The sequence below is a fragment of the Ovis canadensis genome, chromosome 4 (assembly GCF_042477335.2).
Source record: "Ovis canadensis isolate MfBH-ARS-UI-01 breed Bighorn chromosome 4, ARS-UI_OviCan_v2, whole genome shotgun sequence".
NCBI classification, from domain to species: domain Eukaryota; kingdom Metazoa; phylum Chordata; class Mammalia; order Artiodactyla; family Bovidae; genus Ovis; species Ovis canadensis.
The window spans coordinates 80,387,504-80,409,295 of NC_091248.1; the positions used below are offsets into that span (position 1 = coordinate 80,387,504).

The 21,792-nt window shown below is 47.4% G+C and overlaps 1 protein-coding gene across 4 annotated transcripts in view; it reads right to left on the reverse strand.

Moving 5' to 3' along the window:
- The window catches only part of MINDY4 (MINDY lysine 48 deubiquitinase 4), a 119,843-nt gene that overhangs the window by 52,692 nt on the left and 45,359 nt on the right, over positions 1-21,792 (reverse strand). For 2 of the 4 annotated variants that reach the window (XM_069586725.1, XM_069586722.1), the window contains exons 6-8: positions 9,405-9,463; positions 4,466-4,572; positions 1,140-1,256 (exon numbers count right to left, since the gene is read on the reverse strand). In XM_069586725.1, the coding sequence (XP_069442826.1) occupies positions 1,140-1,256; positions 4,466-4,572; positions 9,405-9,463 (283 nt within the window). The remainder of the gene's footprint in view (positions 1-1,139; positions 1,257-4,465; positions 4,573-9,404; positions 9,464-21,792) is intronic. The other 2 variants (XM_069586726.1, XM_069586724.1) reach the window with 1 other exon arrangement.

Consider the following 21,792-nt stretch of genomic DNA (forward strand, 5'->3'; position numbering starts at 1 on the left):
CCCTCCAGAACCAACCTCCGCCCACAGATTACAGGACACAGGGAGCCCAGGCCCCTCAAACAGGGGTCTCTGTCGCAGCGTCTGCTTCCCTGGAGTGCCGACCCTCAGGCACAGGGAGAAGGTGGCAAAGACCCCGGAACCCACTGCTAGAGGAATGCATGTGGGATGCATGAGCGTGAGGTGTGTGAGAGGAGGAAAGCAACTCTTCACAACCCACCAGAGGCACCATCACAGATGTCTACTCATCCAGAGACACGTTTCCATGTCCACAGGCTGAGGACATTAATTATCTACCCGTCCTAAAGGCCACCTCCTCCAGGAAGGCTTCCCTGACCACCTCAGCTAAACACGATCCCTCTGGGCCACCTCCACCTGTGTGAGCAACATTGTCCCCGGCCCATAGCCTGCCTCAGCACCCAGCAGTTGTGTCTCAGAGGGAGGGGGCTCCTTGAGAAGCTCAGCCCTGCAGCCATCAACAAGTACGAGGTCTATCAGAGCAGGGCCCACAGGCGCTCTTGAACTCAGGGTGCGAGAAAATGTGCCGATTTGCCCAAGGTAGGGACAGAAGCAGGTGGTCTTGGGGTTTTCCCTCCCCCTGTCCCACTTCCTTGGGGCAGTGTGGGGCAGCGGGAGGCTCCTGGGGCTTGAGAAATGGAATTTGGATGAGACGCTGGATTTTATAGTATCTTCTGGCCCTGAAGATACGCCTTTTGGGAAATGTGTTTAAGCCACATTCAGATCCTGCCACAAGCTACTTGCGTGTCCCTGCCTATGTCCACTCCTCCTCACGTCTCCTGGTTCTCACACCAGAGACTTCTGCCCCTTCTGCAGTTCTTAGGTATTCACAAGTTTCCCTTTGTTCAAGCTGCCACCTGTTTCCAGCATCCTTTCTCCAGCTCTACCTGTAAAATCACCACTCGAGGTATTCAGCTAAAGGACCCTCTCTGGTAACCCCAAGTAGACACAGGGGCCCCCACCCCGTTCCCTCTTAGTGAGGATTCCCACATCACGCATCACTTATATTAGGGGTCATGTTCCCCAGCCCTGCTCTGCCAGCCACAGTGAAGTTTCTGTCCTGGGTGACAATGTCCCTGATGGGCCCAGGGAAGGGTCCCGGGGGGCACTTAAAAACAACCTGCCTTGTTCTGCACAATGCCATATTTTAAGGATACTGAATCATTAAAGGAAAAACTCTGAAGTTTCCACTCATCGTTGAAACAGCAAAAGCTGGAACCAAACAGAATGGTCTTTATGTCCTGTCAAAAGAAAGAATTTTATTGGTTGTTTTAAAAGCAAACAACAACACACGGCTGGGTGTTTGCATTCCCACAGGAGCTGGTCTTGAATTCTATCTAGCAGGGTAGTCTGTTTTCCAGCAGGATCATCTATTCCCTTTTTGTTTTGCAAACCCATTTTTATCATATTTGAGGAAAGAGAAAATTGACCCTGAGGGTCTTACCTCTAGAACATCTGTAAACCCAACCAGCCTGCGCTGATCCAAACCAAAATCTTTTTTAGGTTCCTTAGACGTTCCTTGATACACAAAATTTTAGTCTTACATGGGACCTTGGGGATTTTTGACTGCACATTATAATTACCTACAGATCTCCGAACAATCCTGATGCTCAGACCCCATGCTGGACCAGTTGAAGCACAACCCCTGGGCGTCAGATGCTGTGATCTGTAGTTATAAATGAGTCCAAGGCACAGCCAAGCTTGAGAACCTCTAGCAAACTATGACCCACAGGCCAAATCCAACCCTCTACTTCCTTTGTAAATAGTGTTTTACTGAAACGCAGCAATACCCGTGTGTTTACATATTATCTGTGTTTACTTTTAGATTACAATGGCAGAGTTGTATGGTTGCAATCGAGAGCCAAAAATACAGGATCTAGCCCTCTGTGGAAAAAGTCTGCCAACCCCACACCGGTATAACCCCTTCCTATATGTCAGAATATCTCAACATTTCCAGAGAGTGGTGCCGGTGTCCCCCAGAACTTGGTTTGAACACTCCAACCACCAAGTGAAGGGGTTCCCACTATCTCTCAAGGCAGCCCCTCCATTTTTTCGCAGCTCTATCTTCTTCAAACTTCTGGCTGACATTACTCTCCCATCAAACCAAGCCCCACCCTCCAGAGCCCCAGCAAGCACCAACACTTCCCCACTGACCAGCCCTCCGACGGGAAAGCAGAGCCTTTCCCCAGACGCCCCTCCCTATGCTGGCTGCCTCTCCTCTCTCTGTCGCGATTTTACACTTCAGAGGATCTGAGGGGCCAACGTGTGGATTCTGTCACTAGACGCTCAGAGCCCCTTTCCAGGTCCTCTCTTTCCTACAGACTCATTTTTCCCTCTAAGGTCAGTTCTTGCTTTTCATTGTGCGTGCATGCTCAACAGTGTCCAACTTTTATCAACCCCACAGACCGTAGCCTGCCAGGTTCCTCTGTCCATGGGACTTCCCAGGCAAGAGTACTGGAGTGGGTTGCCATTTCCTTCTCCAAGGGATCTTCCTAACCCAGGGATCAAACCCACGTCTCTTGCAACTTCTGCATTGGCAGGCAGATCCTTTACCAACTGTGCCACTTGGGAAGCCCTTCTTTTCATTAAGTACAGAGAAAACTCAGTGGCCGAGCACTTTTCCCCACGTCATCAGATGTGGGCTGACACCACACAGGAGACGGGGGTGGCTAAATCAGGGCTTGGTTCCCCTTCTTGCACCAACTACAGTCATCCATGTATTTGGACTGAGTTTCCCAGGAGCGTAGAAACTATAGGAACTTGAGTTTTCTGGCTGAAGCCTATGTCTGTTCTTTTAACCACAGAGTGACAGCTCTCATCTAGGCATAGTACAGTTGCCAGGTCACAGGGTTACAAGCCTGGAAACCTCGGTTCTACTTGCTGTGGGTGCTGTGTGTCTTGGGTTGTCCTTTCTCTGTGGGGGCCTCAGTTCTTTCTACTGTTTTTTGAGATGCTACTACTGGGTGGTCTTTAGGGGCCTCTGAGGACACCTCCCAAAATGATAGTACCCACTACAAAGAATCATAGCCTGTGGCTAAGGACAGCCAGAGCACTTACTCCCAGGCATGGGACTACTTAAGACCACTTGCCTGACCCTCTCCCTGTGGTCTCAAAAGAAGGACGAGAAAGAGAAGGGAGGGATGAAGAGGGACAAAACCTCTAGAAAAACCTTTGACTTTTCACCTGTGTGCTCAGCAAATACTTGTTAAGTAGGAAGAGAAGAGGGTCAGCTGTGTCCCCAGGAGTTTTATTTTCCCTTCCTGAATCCTGGCTGAAAAGCCAGTGGAGGACAGCAGGAGCCTCATTCCATCCTGCAGGAACTGCTGGCCACAGGGAAGGGTGAGGCCCTCTGGCAGTGGAGATGGAGAGGAGGCCAGGACATCCCCGCAGAGGAGGCTGCTAAGGCCAGGAACTGGCTCCCAGAGTCCTGTGACTCTCAGGACATCCCATAGAAGGGGCTGCTAAAGCCAGGAACCAGCTCCCCAAGTCCAGTGTCCCTCAGGACATCCCTGCAGAGGGGGCTGCTAAGGCCGGGAACCAGTGACTCCAGGAGGCCACTAGCATGACCCTAGATCGTGCTGAGACATTAGCCACATGCCCCTGTCCTCCCTTCACTGCTGCCCAGCCTGAGCACCGCTCAGGGGTCCAGTGCAGGAGCAGAGTCAAGCCAATGAGGATGATTATTCTGTTCCCAGCTCAACTCTGGAGTTAGCAGGTTGCAGACATGGTGAAGCAGCTCTGGGCCAAAAGAAAAGCTGGATCCTGGAATGTTTCAGTGAGAAGACATTGTGTATCCTCACCTTTACTCTCAGAGAGGGAGAGGGAGCTGCCTGCACTAGGTCCCCATTTCTCCGCTCATGTGTTTTTCCACATCACATGCAAATCCCATTTCAACAATGACTGAGAGATTACAACGAGATGAATGAAGGCAGAGAGAGGAAGATCATCTCCTCCCACCAACTCAAGTCAAGACGCCTTCAAGTCACACCACACTGATTCAGCTCAGTTCAGCTCAGTTCAGTCGCTCACTTGTGTCCGACTCTTTGCGACCCCATGAATCGCAGCACGCCAGGCCTCCCTGTCCATCACCAACTCTAGGAGTTCACTCAAACTCACGTCCATCGAGTCGGTGATGCCATCCAGCCGTCTCATCCTCTGTCGTCCCCTTCTCCTCCTGCCCCCAATCCCTCCCAGCATCAGAGTCTTTTCCAATGAGTCAACTCTTTGCATGAGGTGGCTAAAGTACTGGAGTTTCAGCTTCAGCATCAGTCCTTCCAAAGAACACCCAGGGCTGATCTCCTTCAGAATGGACTGGCTGGATCTCCTTGCAGTCCAAGGGACTCTCAAGAGTCTTCTCCAACACCACAGTTCAAAAGCATCAATTCTTCACCAATTCACACCAGTTCGAATTAAGAAACACATCACGTCACACTTTGCAGTTGACACCTACCTTTGCCACCGAGAGGTCGATGGGCTTGGATACTACTTGCAGCTTGAGCACTGATGAGACTGGAGACAGGATGATTTCTTCCCTTACCAATTCATCTTCCACATCCTCTGAAAGAAAATCGCGGCCGTTTGAGCTCTTCGTTATGATGCATAGAGAACAGATTAGGAGGCCATTTAACACCCAGGACACTGATAAATGCTGAGAGGGTTGGGATGAGAGGAGGGGTCCTCCACCATCCACCCGCCTGTGGACCCTCTGGGGTTCCCAAGCCCCCATCAGAAGGAAAAAGGCAGAGCAACAGCCCTTGCTCCTTGTCACCCCATGCTGGTCCAAGGATACTGACAGTCAGTCCACTAGAAGGCTCTGCTTGTGGACATGCAGAAACAAAGGCCTAGGCCTAAGTTGTTGACTCAGTCCCGGAAAAGCCTGGCCCAGATGTGATTCCTCCAAAAGGCGGACATGACCCACAGATCTGTCCCCCCGAGGATAAACATTAAAAGGGCAAAAGTAGGAAAGAAAGTGCTGCCCTTCCTGAGAGAATAATGACAGTTATAATAGATTATCACTATTGTGGTTTTCACGACCTATGTTTATCATCTAAGCACCACTCTCTCCTCAAGAGAGTAATTATCATCACGCCCATTTATAGATGAGGAAACTGAGGTTGAGACAAGTTAAGTCATTGACCTAAAGTCACCCAGGTGGAAAGTTACAGAGATAGAATACACACCCAGGCCAGCTCCCAACAGCTCTGCCATCCTGCCGATCAGACCTCCATGGATCTCCAGCCGAAAGGGACACTAAGTCACATTCCAAATACAGCCTTCTCACAGCTGGAGTGATGGAGGCCCAGAGAAGGTCCCGGAGTGAGTGCTGGCCGCTCCAGCCTGTGCCTTCCCTGGCAGGTGAGGCTCCCTCTCGCCATTACACCTGCTGTGGCACCACTTACCAGAACCTTCAGGTGCGGGACCCACATGAAAACAGCCCAAGGCAATGATGCTGGCAGAGCTCAGCAGGCTGGTCTCCAGACAGCCTCTGGAGACTTCCTCCCACCCTTTTCCCAAGACTAAATGGTTACTTAAAAAGCACACCACACTGTATAGACCTCAACATTATCTGCCATAAGCCTGTAGAAATGTCACAGTCCCTGCCGCGCATCTTCTGAGATACTGTTCAAAGGTCAACATCCCAGGACAAATGCCTTACATCTTACTCTACAGCCTCCTTTTCTTCCCTGGAGGAGGACCAGGCACAGCATGAGGCCAACTCCTAGAGGCTCAGTGCACTGAAAAGGCTGAAACAAAAGTTTCCAGTAAGTCTGGAATTTAAATGAGAAACTTTCTTAGTGAGGGTCTCAGAGAAAAGCCACCCTGTGACCACAGTCTTACAAAAACACCTGAAATAAAGACCAGATGTTCACACAGTAACATACACAGGTCTTGAAAGCATGCCACTGGATAGGGAAAGTAAGAAAAAAAATGAAATTTATAACACAACACAATTTACATCCAGTATAAACACATGCACGCAAAACAACTCTAAACATTTTTGCAAGAACACACACAAGTGAAAAGAAATCACTAAATACACGGGGGTGGAGTGGTTGATAGTGAGGAGGGTCACGAGAGCGTGGGGTGGGGCTCAAGCGAAATCAGGACAGAAAGGTAAGACGGCGGACAATGGGCAGCCTTGCAAAGATCAAAACTGAGAATGTTCACTAAGGTATGGAGATGTGTGATTAATTCAACCCTAGGCATCTGAGGCCCAGAAACAGTGGGAGAAGAACTGAGCGATTCCACCAGGCCTCAGCAATGCCTCAGCCTGGACTGCTTCCGGGAGGCCCAGAGGGGGCAGGGTTTAAGCTTATTGGGAGGCTGCTGTTTAATCTGGGATGTCCCATAGGGAAGCGGGGCTGAAACGGGCTCTGCTCAAGCCCATGAACTAAGTCTAAGGAGGGAGGCTGGGGCCCACGGAAGGCTGACTGGGTGGCGCCCCCAGGAGGAGGCAGCCTCTCTCGGCCTCTGCCAGCTGTTCAAGGCAGCTAGGCAGGTGCAGATGTGGCGGGATCGCCGTGCAGGGAAAACAAAGCACTCTGGCGTGACCTGTTGGCCAAACAGACAAACCTAGCTGCAAACGCTGAGGGTTTTCAGTTGCTATTTTTAAGGCCCGGTATAAATATCTGGTTAAAAAAAGCAAGGGATTTTATTTCCCATACCATTTAACTTACCCTTTGGAGAAGGAAAACATATACATAACCTTGGAAGTACTTAATAGAGGCCTATCTTTTTTTCCAGGTCCCCACTCAGTATTTCCCACTGTAACTACAAGATGTCTTCCGCTGGAAGTGCCCCAATGCCCCAGACTCAGGAATCTCAGCACCGAACCCCCCCAGGCTTCTATTTTGATTACAGAATCCATCTCCCCAGCCCTCCACCAGGGACCCAGGCCAAAACCTCAACCCTCTCCCACACAGCACGCTGCTTTAGCCTCCAGGTTATCCTGCCCCCAGAATGCCTCATAACGCTGCCCACCTCCCACACTTTTCCTCTCCACTTTTATAGCAATGCGTCATTATTTTCCTATTTGCTCATCAAGCACTTTACTGAAGACCCATGATGTGCCACTGGGTATGTGGGACAGAAGAGGTCCAGAGATGATGAAAGCACCATCCCTGCCTTCAAGGAGCTCACTAACTAAAGAGGGAGACAGAGCCCTAAACATATACATGACGTCAGGGCTAAAATGGGGGTTAGGGCAAAGGTTCTAAGAGCAGAGAGGAAGAGGCAAGTAATCCTGCCTACAGGGTCAGAAAAGCTTCACATAAATGGTAAGTATTTGAGCAGGGTCTTGAAATAACCAGAGGATTTCCCCAGATAGGACAGGGGCCCAGTCACCTCTTTTTTAGACTATTCCAAGAGCCCCCCAACCAGTCTCCCAAAATCCAGGCTCTTACCCCTAAAACTCATCCTCCACCCACATCCAGAGATGGCCTCAAACATCATTCGTTTCACATCTCTGCTTGATAAGACCTTGTCCATCCTTCAAAGCCCAGCCTAAATGATACCCAACTGTGGAACCCACCACAGACTTGGCTAAATCACCTCTTGAAGCAGTGAAGAGCTGCTGATCATTTACTTTGGCATGGTTTTCACAAAACACCTCTCTTCCTTCATCCTACCCAACCCCACCCTCCAGGAAAGCAAGACCACTTTTCATCACCTCTGCCCATATTCAACAGTCCTGTTTGTGCCCGGGCATGTAAGAGCTAACCAAAGTGGGCAGAAGTGAACCCAACAAAGATGAACTGGGGTGAGGAGGGGAATGCTGTCCCTCTAAACAAACTGCATTCCTTGTTTCTGATTCCCCCACCGCAAACTTCTCCTCCACTCTCTCGGGGTAACTGGGTTCCATGAGAGGACTCTGGACCTCTGATCTTTTATCTCAGGGTCCTTCTCTAAATCGTTAGCTGAGCCACCAGCAAAGAGAGGCCGGCCTCCCTCTGGAAAACCACACACACTTCAAAGAGCTGGGTTCTGAGAGAATTGCTAAAAGCCTTCCTCCCAGCAGAAGCCCTCTGGGTTCTGAGGGCCGGGAACCGCTTCACTTTACATCCAGACAGGAGTGGCTTTCATTAGAAAACCTTAGAACACTTTACAGAAAGGTTTCAGATGCCATTGTTTTCTGGCTCCATGCTTCAGTCTGCGCAGCCGTGTGCCCAGTGAAATCTGCCCCTTCCTGGGTGGGCCAATGATCCCACCGGCCATTCCTGGGAGGAACGGTTACCTCTGAAGAAAACAAAGTAGAGTAAACAAACCCCTGCTTCCATCACTCGGAGGCCAGTCCCTGCCTTTCAACTTCATCAAAGCAAACCATCAGACAGCCTGTCTCACACCAGTCACTTCTAAAGGGCAAGCTGCTTTCTTCCTTCGTGTAAAGGGGAGTGCTTAAAAGGAGAGGAAAAGGATGTGAGTAGCTCCCAGCTCTTGTATGCCAAAATGGTCCAAAAGGTATCAATACATCGCTGGCTTACAGGAGAAGAGCAAAGGTCAATGGCACTCAAGCCTCGTCCTTTCATGTCTGGTCCTTGGTTGTCATCCCTAATTCTATTCCTGGTTTTTGCCAACGCCTGCAAACATACTAGTCTTTGGGGAATAAAGAATTCCAGAAAGAGGGAAAAAGGTGGCTTCAAAGAGAAAGAGTGGATGGACAAGTTTCTGTCTAGATCTTATAGCAGAGGTACACAGATGCATTCACAGGTGGAAGGGCATGAGCTGACGCACCTCACGATTTGTATTTTACACCTCAGTGAGGTGGTGTGTGTTAGTCACAAAGTCGTGTACAACTCTGTGACCCAGTGGACTGTGGCTCCCCAGGCTCCTCTGCCCATGGAATTCTCCAGGCCAGAATACTGGAGTAGGTAGCCTTTCCCTTCTCCAGGGGATCTTCCTGACCCAGGGATCGAACCCAGACCTCCTGCGTTGCAGGCAGATTCTTTACCATCTGGGGCCACCAGGGGAAGCCCCAAGGATATGGGGGTAAAAACTTTTAAAGGACGGGCTTCTCCAGGCAGAGAAGACGTACTAATATTTTGACTGAGAACTATCTTCTAGAGACTTCTGTAGGTTTTGAGAAACCCTAAAAGAACCCCCCAATGCAGAAAATGCTACTCTACCCCCTCTCTCCCAGTGTAGATCTAGAAGTGTAGATTTCTATATTTCTCCAGGTGAGACGGGCAGTGGAAAATGGATTTGGACATCAACCAAAAATGAGAGAAACCTGCTCTACTCTCTAGGCCAATCCCTCCTTCCCAAGGTCAGCAGGGAGAAAAGGTGCCCTGCCCCAGCCAGCAGAAAGCCCCACTACGGACTACCTCCCAGACAGACCAAATGAAGACCTCTGGACCCTGTGGGGCAAGCACAGAGGCCCCAGGGGCACCTACCAAGCTGCAGCACATCCAGATCACCTTCGACCTTGTTGGACACTGACAACTGATTTTTCCTAGAGGAAAAAAAATAAAGGGAAATGTCAATGTACCATAGGAGAATACCAGAGAAATGCAAACAACAGAGAAGAATGCGAGGAGCACTGGCTGGGCCTCCAGGAGGGGGTTCTCTCCAGACCTGGCCCTGCCGCTCTGTGTGTGCCATGTACCAGCACTCTCTCTCGCTGAGCCACAGGTTCCATGTCAGATGGGATCAAATCACTTCTGGGGCACTTTTCAGTTGTGTACACACACAAGCACACCCCAGCCAATACAGGATGAGAGACCCTGTAGTTTGACACTTGCCAAGAACTGAATGCAAGCTATTTTGCTGATGCCACTGTGATACTGCTGGGAAACACTCGCACGTGCACGCACACACGCACACACACGAATCAAGTTCCTGCAAGCACTGCACAGATTTTCTTATCTCATTTTTTTGTTGGTTTCCTTTCTCCCAGCTTTCTTGTAAAGCTATCAGCAGCCATTTCTCAGAAATCTCTAGAATGCACCAGACAGAATACCTTCTGTGATTCTGACTAGTAGATTTAGGGATGTGCACACAGAGCCTTCTTTAAACAGCCCACCTGTATTTCAGCTCTCTTCAGATTTTCTTTTCCTTCAGCATGCTTCATCTGAACTAAAGTAACATCATTTTTTTTCAAATGTATTAAAAATTAACAACATTACATCACCCTCTTGAAAACTCCATTTACTATGTTAAAAATGACAGCTCTTTTGAACGTAGCATTGAAATGTATTTTCCTCCAACATCCTTGCAGGATAAGATATGATTGAAGTAACAATCGTAATCTTGCCACAGTAGGTTCTATTGAATTGGCTTCCTCCTGAAGATGTATGAAGGGGCGTGAGTGGAAGACCACAGAGGACGCACAGTACTGAATCCCCCAGCACGTACCGCTTTGGACCCCAGGGTTCCTGTCTTTGGCACTGGAATACAGAGTGCCTTCCCCTTCCTCCCAGGCAGCCCTAAGCCTCCTGTGTCCGCCTCCACTCCGCCAAGCCCACTTTCCTCAATTCGAAACCACAAAATTCCTATGCTACCAGGATTCTGCAAGCCTTCTTGGGAGTGGTGAAAGAACAAGTTAACTTGGAAAGAAGAGCTAAGGCACGGAGGGGCAGCAGAAGGACATTGGTTGGGGTTGGGCAGGGAGTTAAAAGAGAGGCTGTACCCCCCAGCACAGTGCCCAGCAATGAAGAACTGTGCTTTCATCAGAAGCCTCCGCTGACTCCACCTCTCCCCTACCACCCGCGCTGCAAGGGAAGGCAAGGACCAAAGTCCCATTTCTTCTATCCCCTCTGTCACTGTTCCATTCAGAGACTAAGGCAAAGGGCCCTCTCCTTGCTGCACCTCAGTATCCCAGTCTGAAAAGCAAGGACTTGGGCGCAGGTGCTAGATGGCCTCTAAGAGCCACCTTGAACCATTTTGAGCTGGAAATATCAGGAGTAAAGATGCCTCTGGCACATCCCACTGCCAACATCTCTCTGGTACCCATCTCTGCTCTCTGCCTCTTCGTCTGTCACCCAGATCATTCTCACAGCCCTCTAACTGGTTTCCTGACCCCAGGGTGATGCCCTATCTGGTACTGACCCTACATCTTCACGAGGATCAAAGGCATGTTTCTATAAAGAAAGTCTGACCACACCACGGCCTGGCTGAAATTCTTCAACAGTTCACCATCATCATTATCATCAACAGTGGTCATCTTATTTATAAAAATGATGGCAATTATAACAGCAGATGCTTTCTGATTTCTTTGACTGTTGCAGCATCAAAAGTCACCTGCTCCTCAGAAGAGCCTTATGAAGTGGTCAGTGCACTGAGTCTCAGAGAGGTCCGGTAATCTCCCCAGAGTCACACAGCAAGTTGTGGCAGTACAGAAATACAAGCCCAGGCAATGACACTGTCAACTAAAAAAAAAAAAAAAAAAGCACAATGTGAGGGCTGCAAGTTAAGTTTTATTGGGGGCAATATGATGTCTACAGCCTTGGAGACAGCTCCTCAGGTGGCTCTGAAAGACTGTTCCAAAGGCATAGAGGGGAAAGGCAGTATATACGTGATTTTGGAAAAGGAGGAGTGTATGCAGTCCAGCACATACTTTTTGGTAGAAAGTCTCTGCTGGCCTCATGAAGCTTCTGCTAGTCACAAGAAACAACCATCACCATGAAGAATTTTAGTCCTTTTCTAAATATGAGGAGATACAAGAATTGGGCTCATAAACTCCACCCTGAGAATATCTAACTATCTAAAGACCTGTCCTGCCAGTTTCTCAGAGCACAGAGTGCCTCACTCTTCCTCCTGAACGCCTTTAGGGGAGGTGTTATAAGTCAGCAGCCGCAGCAGCACAAAATTTAATCCTTGTAGAATTAGATGCCAAGCACCCATGCTAAGTTCCAATTCATGGTTGACAACGCCAAAGATAATGGCAGCAAACACGATATATACTGCTTCCTCATAAAGCAAAACCCAAGCCCATTAGTGTGCGCGCTGGGCTGCCCGTGACCTGGCCACCTACCACCCCAGCACCACCTCCCTCTGCACCCTCCCACTCCACCTGCATGTCCTCCATGCTAACTTCTCATGCTAACGCCTCGATACCTTTTCACAAGCTGTTCATTCCTATTCGAATATCCTTTGGCAAACTCATACTTATCCTTTTCAGCCCAGTTGGAATGCTACCTTCTTCTCAACTCCAAAGTGTGCATTTATTCGTTTCTTCACTCAGTCACCTAGCTAGCGCATGGCAATTATCCACGCACTAGGTCTGTCTCCCTGCCCCAGTGAGACCCAGCTGTATACAATAAACAGACGCAAACTGCAATATGACATGGCACGGTAGGCTGAATAACGGCCCCCAAAGATATTCACATCCTAATCCCTGGAAACGGAAAATGGTAACTGGTATGGCAAAAAGAACTTGCCAAAGAGATTAAGTTAAAGATCTTGAAACGGAAGAAAGCATCCTGGATTATCCAGAGGGGCCAACCTAATCACAAATGTCCTTATAAGAGGGAGGCAGAAGGAGATCGGACACAGCAGAGAACAGGTAGGATGGCAATGGAAACAGAGGTTGAAACGATCCACTTTCAAGACAGAGGAAGGGGCCACAAGGCAAGAAATGACGGTGGCCATGAAGAGCTGAAAAAGGCAAGGAAACAGATTCTAGCTGTTAAACAGCTAGCCCTGCCAACACCTTGGCTTTAACACAGTGGAACTGATTTCAGACTTCAGTCTTCCAGAACAGCAAGACAATAATTCATGTTGCTTTAAGTCACTAAATCACTGGGTGATTTGCTGGAGCAGCCGTGGGAAACTAATACACACAGAGAGAGAAACACCGAGGAGGAACAATGGACTACAGGATTCTCTTGATGGCCTCTGTGTCCTGTGTGCCCTGCACCTAGTCGCTGCTCCAAAAACGGGTGCCAAATACCAGAATGACCCTCACACAAGCTAGGCGGCTCACATAGGTCACTCAACTTAGAGGTGCCAGAGTCAGGGCTCAAACCCAGGCCGCTGGCTCCAAATGCTGTTTTGCTCTTTCTTATACTTGATGCTTCCTTTCCCTGTCCAGAACTCTCCATGGCTGCCTGTGGACCAGAAGACAAAACCTACACCTCCCACATGGTCCCCTTAGTTCCCAAGGGCAAAGCCGCAGGAGCACGCAGACTGGCAGGAGCCACGGGGAGAGGGCAGGGATGATGTTCCCGCTGTGCAGGGTACAGCTGGGCCTCTTCCCGGTCATGAGACTTCCACCCTGAGGCCATCCATCAGCCACGAGAGTCAGGCTCAGATGCTGTGTGCCGCTTCCCATAAATCTCCTCACCAGAGGAGACTTCAGTCATGCTCACACTTAGGGAATGTGCTATTGTTCCTTTCATGTGTCCCTTTGTGCCATAAGCATTACACAGTTGAAAAGGTCAGTTTAAAAGCATGTTCTTGCCTTTGAGTGAAAACTATTATGAGCAACAATGACAAAAAGATAAATCAAGGACTCAAAACAATTTTTCAAAATGCGATTGTACAGATAACCTAGAGACATGTGTCAGAGTGTGCATCTAATAAATCTAGGGGAGCCAGGCTGGAAATACCCACTTGCCTGCTGGGACCAAGGCCTCCGTTTTCCAGCCAAGATCCTCTGTGGGCTCCACACCCCCCATTCCAGGAGGGGCAAAGGCTAGGGCACTGCAAGTATTCAGGGCTACATAGAGCCAGGACTCAATCCCTGGATAACTGGGTCTTGGGTGGGTAGAAAGAGCCACTCAGAGACCGGAGTTTCTGCCCTTGTTCCCCCAACTCTGAGTGACCCTAGGCAAGACACTCACCTCTGTGGGCATCAGATGCCTCAGCTATACTTTGGAGAAAGCCTGAGCAAGGCTGTCGAACATGACCAGGCGGGCAGACTCTGAGAGGACTGACATGCCCAGCTTGTGCTATGCTTTATGATGTTCAACTGCTTTTGCACCGAATACTCAGAATAGTTCACCAGATCTTAGCATAAAAACAGACAAGGAGCTGTTCTTTCCCCTGTGTTTGGTACTGCATACTTGACTAAACTAGTCATGATTACAAACGAAAGCTGTCCCATGAGAGGAAAGACATTGATCACTTACTATATAGTCTATTTGATGAAAGCACTGAACCCAGTGTGAACTGATCCCACTCATGTTGCTTCCCAGGTAGCTCAGATGGTAAAGAATCTGCCTGCAATGCAGGAGACCTTGGTTCAATCCCTGGGTCAGGAAGATCCTGAAGGCAATGGCAACCCACTCCAGTATTCTTGCCCAGAGAATTCCGTGGGTAGAACATGGGATCGCAAAGAGTTGGACAAGCGACTAACAACAACAACATGTTGCACAAGAATCCAGAATGTAAGAAATTTACATAAAATGTCCCAGCACACCTCACTGAAGCAATGTAAAATTATCTGGAGAGACACTTCTACAAAGCAAGTAGGAGCTCTACAATCTAGCTTCCCCAGGAGACAGTTGTTTTTTTTTTTTAAGTCCCAACTAAAAATATGCTTAAAACAAACAAACAAAAAACCTGTTAAATATATGAGATGATCCACCATAAGTGAAAGTCAACTGACACAACAAACAGGACTCTCAGGAACTTGAGATAACAGAACAGCCATCTAGACAGCAATCGAAACAGTAATTAGGGAGACTAGGGGAACAGTTTAAAAAGGAATGGAAATTGTACGAAAAGAGACAGACACTATGAGAAAAGGATGGGCTGCTCCGACAAGCAAATACAGTCATGAGAAAAGAGAAACCTTGGGGCATACAACGATGATGACGGACAATACCATATAAATACATATTTTGTTTTAAATCCATGAGTCTGCCAATAGAGGAGGAAGGAGGGGCAGGGGCAGGTAACAGAAAGCTCTTCTCTATGAAACATGCTGCCTAGTAAACGGAAAAGGAATGATAAAATGACAAAAATTAGGAAATCGCCATTTTTTACATTTCTAATATCAACGGATATTCAAACCGTAGGTTAAGAGGTTTCTGAGGCACAGGATATTCACATGGTCTAAAAGTTACAGAGTCCTTATTAATTCCAAAGGGGAAGGTTGCCTTTATGATAAGAGAGACTGGCAGAACCCCTAGAGGACCGACACAACTTAGCATCGCATCACCAAAAATACACTTCCATCCTGTGCTCCTGATGCGAGCAATGGGAAGCGCACAGCATCACGCAAGTACTGTCCTTAACCAAAACTGCTCAACATAAACCCAATAACGAAACAGACATATCTAGAATGTGGTCATTCTATGAGACAAGAGCCTACATTCTCCACGAAAAACTAAAAAGAGAGTGAAATTATTTGAGACTGAAAGAGATTAGAGAGACATGGCAACCAAACACAAGTGAACTTTAAATGGAGCCTGGGTTGAAAAACTAAAGCCCAAAGAACATTTTGGAGCCATCTGGGAGAAATCTGATCATGGGCTTTACATTAGTGGATGTTACTGAGTCAATGTGAAATTTCTCGGTTTTGATACTGGTGCTGTGGTTATACTCTTGTTCTTAGGAGACGCAAACTGAAATATTTAAGGGTGAAATGCCATAATATTCAAATTTCAGTTTCAAATCAACCATCAAAAATATTTGTGGATGAGGGAAGAAGAGGAGAGAGAAAAGAAATCCAAAAAAATCTTAGAATTACAGAATGTAGGCTTCATGTACTATTCTTTCAACTTTTCTATGGGTTAGAACATTTTTAAAGTTGGGGGAAAATTGTTGGAAAACTTAAAAAAGGAGATTAGATACAGTGAAGAGATAATAAATCACTGGGAACAATGAGATGACATTTATTCAGAATGCAGGTCAGAGATCAAATATATGAAAGAACAAATAAGAGACATGGAGGGAAAAAATTTTAAGCCTATTATACATCTAAATGGAGATCCAAGGACTTCCCTGGTGGTATAGTGGTTAAGACTCTATACTTCCACTGTAGGGGGTACAAGTTCAGTCCCTGGTTGGGGACCTAAGATCCCACTTGCTGCATGGTGCAGCCAAAAAATAAATTAGTTAAAAAATAATAATAAAAAAAGGAGTTCCAGAAAGAAAGGATAACGAGAATATGAGAGAGGAAATTATTAAAAAGATAATTGCTAAGAATCCACCAGACATGAATCCTCAGAGAAACATAATAAATTTCAAACAGTACATGTGAAAGTAAATGCATACCTAGACACTCATCTTGAAACTACAGAATATTAAGACATGAGAAAAACCTTAGAGAAAGGCAGGTCATCTATAAACAACTGCCACTTCAACAAAAAACATCTTTAGTGTTGAAAATATCAAAGGTAAGGACAAAATGAAAACATTTTCAGATAAAGACTAAAAATGTTAACCATCACAGCCCTTCACTGAATGAACCACTAAGGGACTAACTGCAGGAGAAGAAAACTGAACCCGGAGGGAAAGAGCAGGATGCAAGCAACGGCAGAAAAGAAAGCTGTGAACATGTAGATGAACCTAAATGAGAGCTGGCAATAACAACTAACCTAGAGAAAGTTTTTGAAAACAAAGGGACAATACTAGACAATAGGAAACAAGGGAACCTGGGAGGGGGAAATGATCAGAATTAAAGCTTTCTAAAATCCTTGCATTTCTTTTGAGGGAGTAGAGATATTGATTAAACTGAAAATATTAAGTCATCTCAGCTAACACATAGCAATTACTCTGCCAGATACTATTCTCAGCACTTGATGTATTAACTTGTTGAGTTCTCACCACAAACGTTTGAGGCAGGACAATCATTAACCATTTTACAGAGGTTCATGTTGGGCTAAATTTTCATGTCGAATTCCTCCTTTTGTTATTCTGTAACAAGTAGGTTTATCACTCGTAATGTTTTTCATCCTATTTTGATTTTTATCCAATAGCGTTTAGCTACATTAGCTTTTAAATGGTTGGCATCCAAGTGATTTATTTTTTCCCCGTTTCCCTGTGCTTGGTTGTTCTCCTTTTTTCCACATGTATCATATGAAATACCATGGTGCTAATTTAAAAAATCGATTTGAGTGTCTCTGTCTTTTAACTGGCGAGTTTAATTTGTTCATCTTTAATATAATTATTGATATACTTGAAGTTATTTGTCCTGTTATATTTCACACTTTCCTTTTGCCATACTTTTACTTTCTTTGTTTTCTTCTAAAAAAAAAAAAATCAGCCATTTTAAAGTGAACAATCCAGTGGCATATAATGCATTCACAAATTTGCATAACCACCACCTCTTGGTAAAGAATCTGCCTGCAATGCAGGAGACCTGGTTTCGATCCCTGGGCTGGGAAGATCCCCTGGAGAAGAGAAAGGCTACCCACTCCAGTATTCCTGTCCTCCCAACAGTGACTCTGCACAGCCCTGGCCTTAAAGGCTCTTATTAAAGATTGAACTTCAGAAGGGGTTAGCCTTAGTGAGGGGGATCCCTGAGGGCAAGCTAATATAAAAAGAACTTTAAACAAAGTTCTCCATAGAAGAAAAGATTTCTTCTTTTGATTTTCCTGCTCTCTGTTTCCCTCTGGCTTCCCAGAGAGGCTCAGCCAAACTCCCCCAGAAGAAGGCGCAAGGTGCAGAATCACGGTGAGTTAGACTTGGAAGGCACTTGGATAGTCACCTGGCATAACCTTTGGGCTTACAGATTAGGAAACCATGCTCTGGAGTAAGAAAGGGGGCTCCGCCAGTGTCTCCACCTTCTGGGTGCTCAGCCCGAGGGATCCACGTCCCAGCCTCGGGAAGAGCTCCACCTTCCTGGGCCACCACATCCACAGGCGTTTTAAAAATTAAGCCGTCAAAGAACAGGAGGTCTCATCAAGGGCTGGGTTATCAAGAAGTCATCGTGTGTACACATCTCGGTTTTATACCCGGCAGCTGTCAGTTCTCCAACTGTTGACCTTCAACATATAAAAGGAATCTTTTTTTTTTCCCCTCTCTTTTCTCTTACGGATGTGGAAAACCTGACTAGAACTGCCTGGTCTGACATTTCCTGTGAGAAAGCACTCTGCTTGGATACTGTGAAAGCAATCTGCCTTAACAATTCAGCCCAAATAAATTATCTTCCTGAAACGAGTGAATGACTTTAATTGGGAATTGGGCTGCATACCCAAGACTCTCTCATCCGGGCTGGACAAAGGTGGGACAAAGATAGGGATCGCCTGGTGAGAACGGACTGGGAGGGGGGTCCCCAACGGCCCTGCATCCTCCTGGAAAAGCCATCGGCTTGGCCCATTGAGCTGGAGAGAACACACGTACTCTAACCTGAACCATTGTTTTTGTGGGGTGAAGATCTCTCAGTTCAACTATCTTTCTGTGTGCGTCCCTCCCCACAAACTCTGGCACACACACCCTTGGCCAGAAGCAGGCAGAGCCAGAGCAAGATCGAAAACCAAGGCCGACAATTCTCCTTCCCTGAGCAGGGCTGGATTCTGGCACATTCCAGGAACAGAGAAGAAATTTACCCTGGGTAACCGAAGCATCAGACTGGGAGAGTTCCTCAAGGGCACACAATTCGCAAAACAAAACTGTACCAGCTGTGACCTTCCTTCATGTTATTCTCCCAATTTGGTACAAGGCCTTGGCATACAACTAGTATTCAACGGATGCTCCCTCTGGAAGCTGAGCGGGTGTCCGGAGTAGCCAGTGCCTTGTCCAGGGAATCTTCCAGACCCAGGGATTGAACCGGGGTCTCCCGCATTACAGGCAGACTCTTTACGGTCTGAATTCTCTACCAGGGAAGCCTCACCCAGATAAGGCTCATGCCTCTGTTAAGGGCTGGAAACGCTAACTCAGACCATCTAATCTAATCCTGCCACTCTGTCAGGGGTGGGAAGGGGAGAGAGAGCTTTTACTTAGAAACCCTGTGTAGTGGGCAAAGCCAGAAACAGAACTTTAGGCTCCAGACTCTCACCACAGGTCATTCTCATCTATCCCTTGTTGGATGTTGGAGGCACCAACGGTGTTTTCTAAAGACCCAAAATGCACTGGGTCAGGGTGGTTGCTCTCCCCATAATGAATGCACACCAGCAGGATCTGTGGCTCTCCCAACTCCTATCTTTCTGCCCCTCTCGCAGGCTGCAGTTTCCTGGGTGTGGCTGAACTCAGCTCCACAAGGTGACTGGTGCCGAGCGGCAGGCATTGCTCAACAGGCAGTGAAAACGTGGGTAGAGAGGAGGTGGCTCCAGGGGAAGAAAAATATCCTCTTGAAGGACAAGTGGTCTCCCTGGAGTACAGCTCTGGGATGCGGCCAGATCACTGAGTAATCACTCATTCACCACCCGCACTGTGCAGCTCACCAGGCAGAATGCTGCCAGCCCACGGTCCTCCTTCCCCTTGGCCTCCCCTCCTCCCCTCTGCCCACCAGCACGTGGCTGCGTGGCTCAGCCAAGCCCAACCATTGTGGAATGCTTGTTGTTGTTGTTGTTCAGTCACTAAGTCTTGTCCTACTTTTTGCGACCCCATGGACTACAGCCCTCCGGCTCCTTTGTTCATGGGATTGATTCTCCAGGCAAGAATACCAGAGTGAGTTGCCATTTCCTTCTCCAGGGGATCTTCCCGACCCAGAGAGCAAATCCGCATCTCCTGCACTGGCAGGCGGGTCCTTTACCTCTGAGCCACCTGGGAAGACCCTGTGGGATGGTGGAAGAGCCCAATCACCAGGGCTGGAGCGAGAGGCATGAGGTGGTACCTGGCCCACACCAGCAGCCTCGCCCCCTCCCACCAGGAGCCCCAGACTGCGCACCCAGCAGGAGGGATCACTAAGGCTGTCTCTGATTAGGGCTCCCCACTGTGGAGTGAAGACCTAAGGGGATGATTCCGTCAGAGACACAGATTCCCCCAGCCCTGCCCTCCCCAAGTCTCGTGTGACAGCCCAGGATGGAAAGGATTGCCTCTTGGCCCTGTCCCAGGAAGTCCAAAGTCACACTCGGAGTTATAAAAGGGAAGGTTCCAAAGTGTGCCTGAAAGGCATTACATAAGAGTTGCCGCCGGTCTCCATCGTGGATTGGAAAGCTGTGCGGAGATATTTACTTAGCTGCTAGGAGAAGCTGCTCTTTGGCACCACAGCTGCTCTTTACTGTCCAAATAAAGGACAACACACCCTGGGAAGGAGCTGTCCCAATGAAAGTGGGACTTTTTCCGAGTCCCATTAAATGTTAAACCCACTTGAGTTCTGTTTGATAAAATAGGCCAAAGGGTGGCTTAAAACAACTTTTGGGGTGAAATATTTTCATTTTGAACTCACAAAACGTTTCCCTGCATTAAGCATTAATAAAAGGGCCTAAAGCAGCAAGTCTGAAACAACACTGTCTGGGTCCAAGGTTAACTTCATATCAATTTGAAAATAAAGAAACTGGGGTTCATTTGCTTTTCAAAAAGGTGAGGAGGTGTACACTTGAATAACACCTTTTTTCTGGAGCTCCTGTCTTTCCCCAAGCAGACGTAGATGAATCCTCCCTTGCCCTGAGCTTCCACTGTCCTTTCTGTGACAGTCTAAGGGTTCTAATTTTTGTCTTTACAATAAGAAGTGTTTATTTGGGTGCTTATTTCTACTTTACCAAGCACTTTGAAAGCACAGGTTTTTTGTGTTTTTTTTTTTTTTTTTCTCATAGGCAGCTTGGCTGCAGAGAAGCAGCAAAGGGACGTTTTAGCCCTCATTTCAAAAATGAGGACACTGAGGTTTGGAAAGTCAGAAATATTCCAACACAGACCAGTCCTTGGCACACAGGTCTATGACCAAATGGGAGCCATAGGTAACAATATAGTGAATCTTTCCTTAGGTTTAATTTGTTCATTTCAAAGCTGGGACTTTTCTTTCAAGATTGGATATATATTTAAATTTTACATAATAGTTCTAATGTTCTTACTTAGAAAGAAAAACAAATAATAATAACAAACTGAAGAGTATCTGATTTCAGTTCAGTTCAGTTGCGTTCAGTTCAGTCGCTCACTCGTGTCCGACTCTTTGCGACCCCATGGATTGCAGCTCACCAGGCTTCCCTGTCCATCACCAACTCCTGGAGCTTACTCAAACTCATGTCCGTTGAGTCCGTGATGCCATCCAACCACCTCGTCTTCTGTCATCCCCTTCTCCTCCTGCTTTCAATCTTTCCCAGCATCAAGGTCTTTTCCAATGAGTCAGTTCTTCAGATCAGGTGGCCAAAGTATTGGAGCTTGAGCTTCAGCATCAGTCCTTCCAATGAATATTCAGGGCTGATTTCCTTTAGGATGGACTGGTTGGATCTCCTCGCAGTCTGTCAAGAGTCTGTGAGAGTCTCTCGAGGGACTCTCAAGAGTCTTCTCCAACACCAGAGTTCAAAAGCATCAGTTTTTCAGTGCTCAGGTTTCTTTATAATTCAACTCTCACATCCATACATGACTATTGGAAAAACCATCGCTTTGACTAGACGGACGTTTGTTGGCAAAGTAATGTGTCTGATTTACCGTGAAGTTAATGGGACTTAAGCTTCAGGGATCCTCTTGCACAGGCCCTGTCACGAGGCCCTAGTGTTGGCACAGTCTTCTATTTTTGTCAGATTTGCAAAAATGAGGTAGGTCTATGTTCTTTATCTTCAAGAGACACCCAAACTGTGTAAGTTTCAGGCCCACAACGTCTGGATCTGAACAGGATTCCAGGCAGTTTGTTTTGGCATTTTTGTTTGTATTTTGCTGATCCATGAATTCCCTCCCAGAGATGAAGATGACCCATCCTACCAATAGAAGCCCACCGTCTCCTCCACCCCAGGCACCCTATGACTGTCTTGTCCAAGTTCATACAGAGCATTCTGTACCCAGCCAAGACTGGCT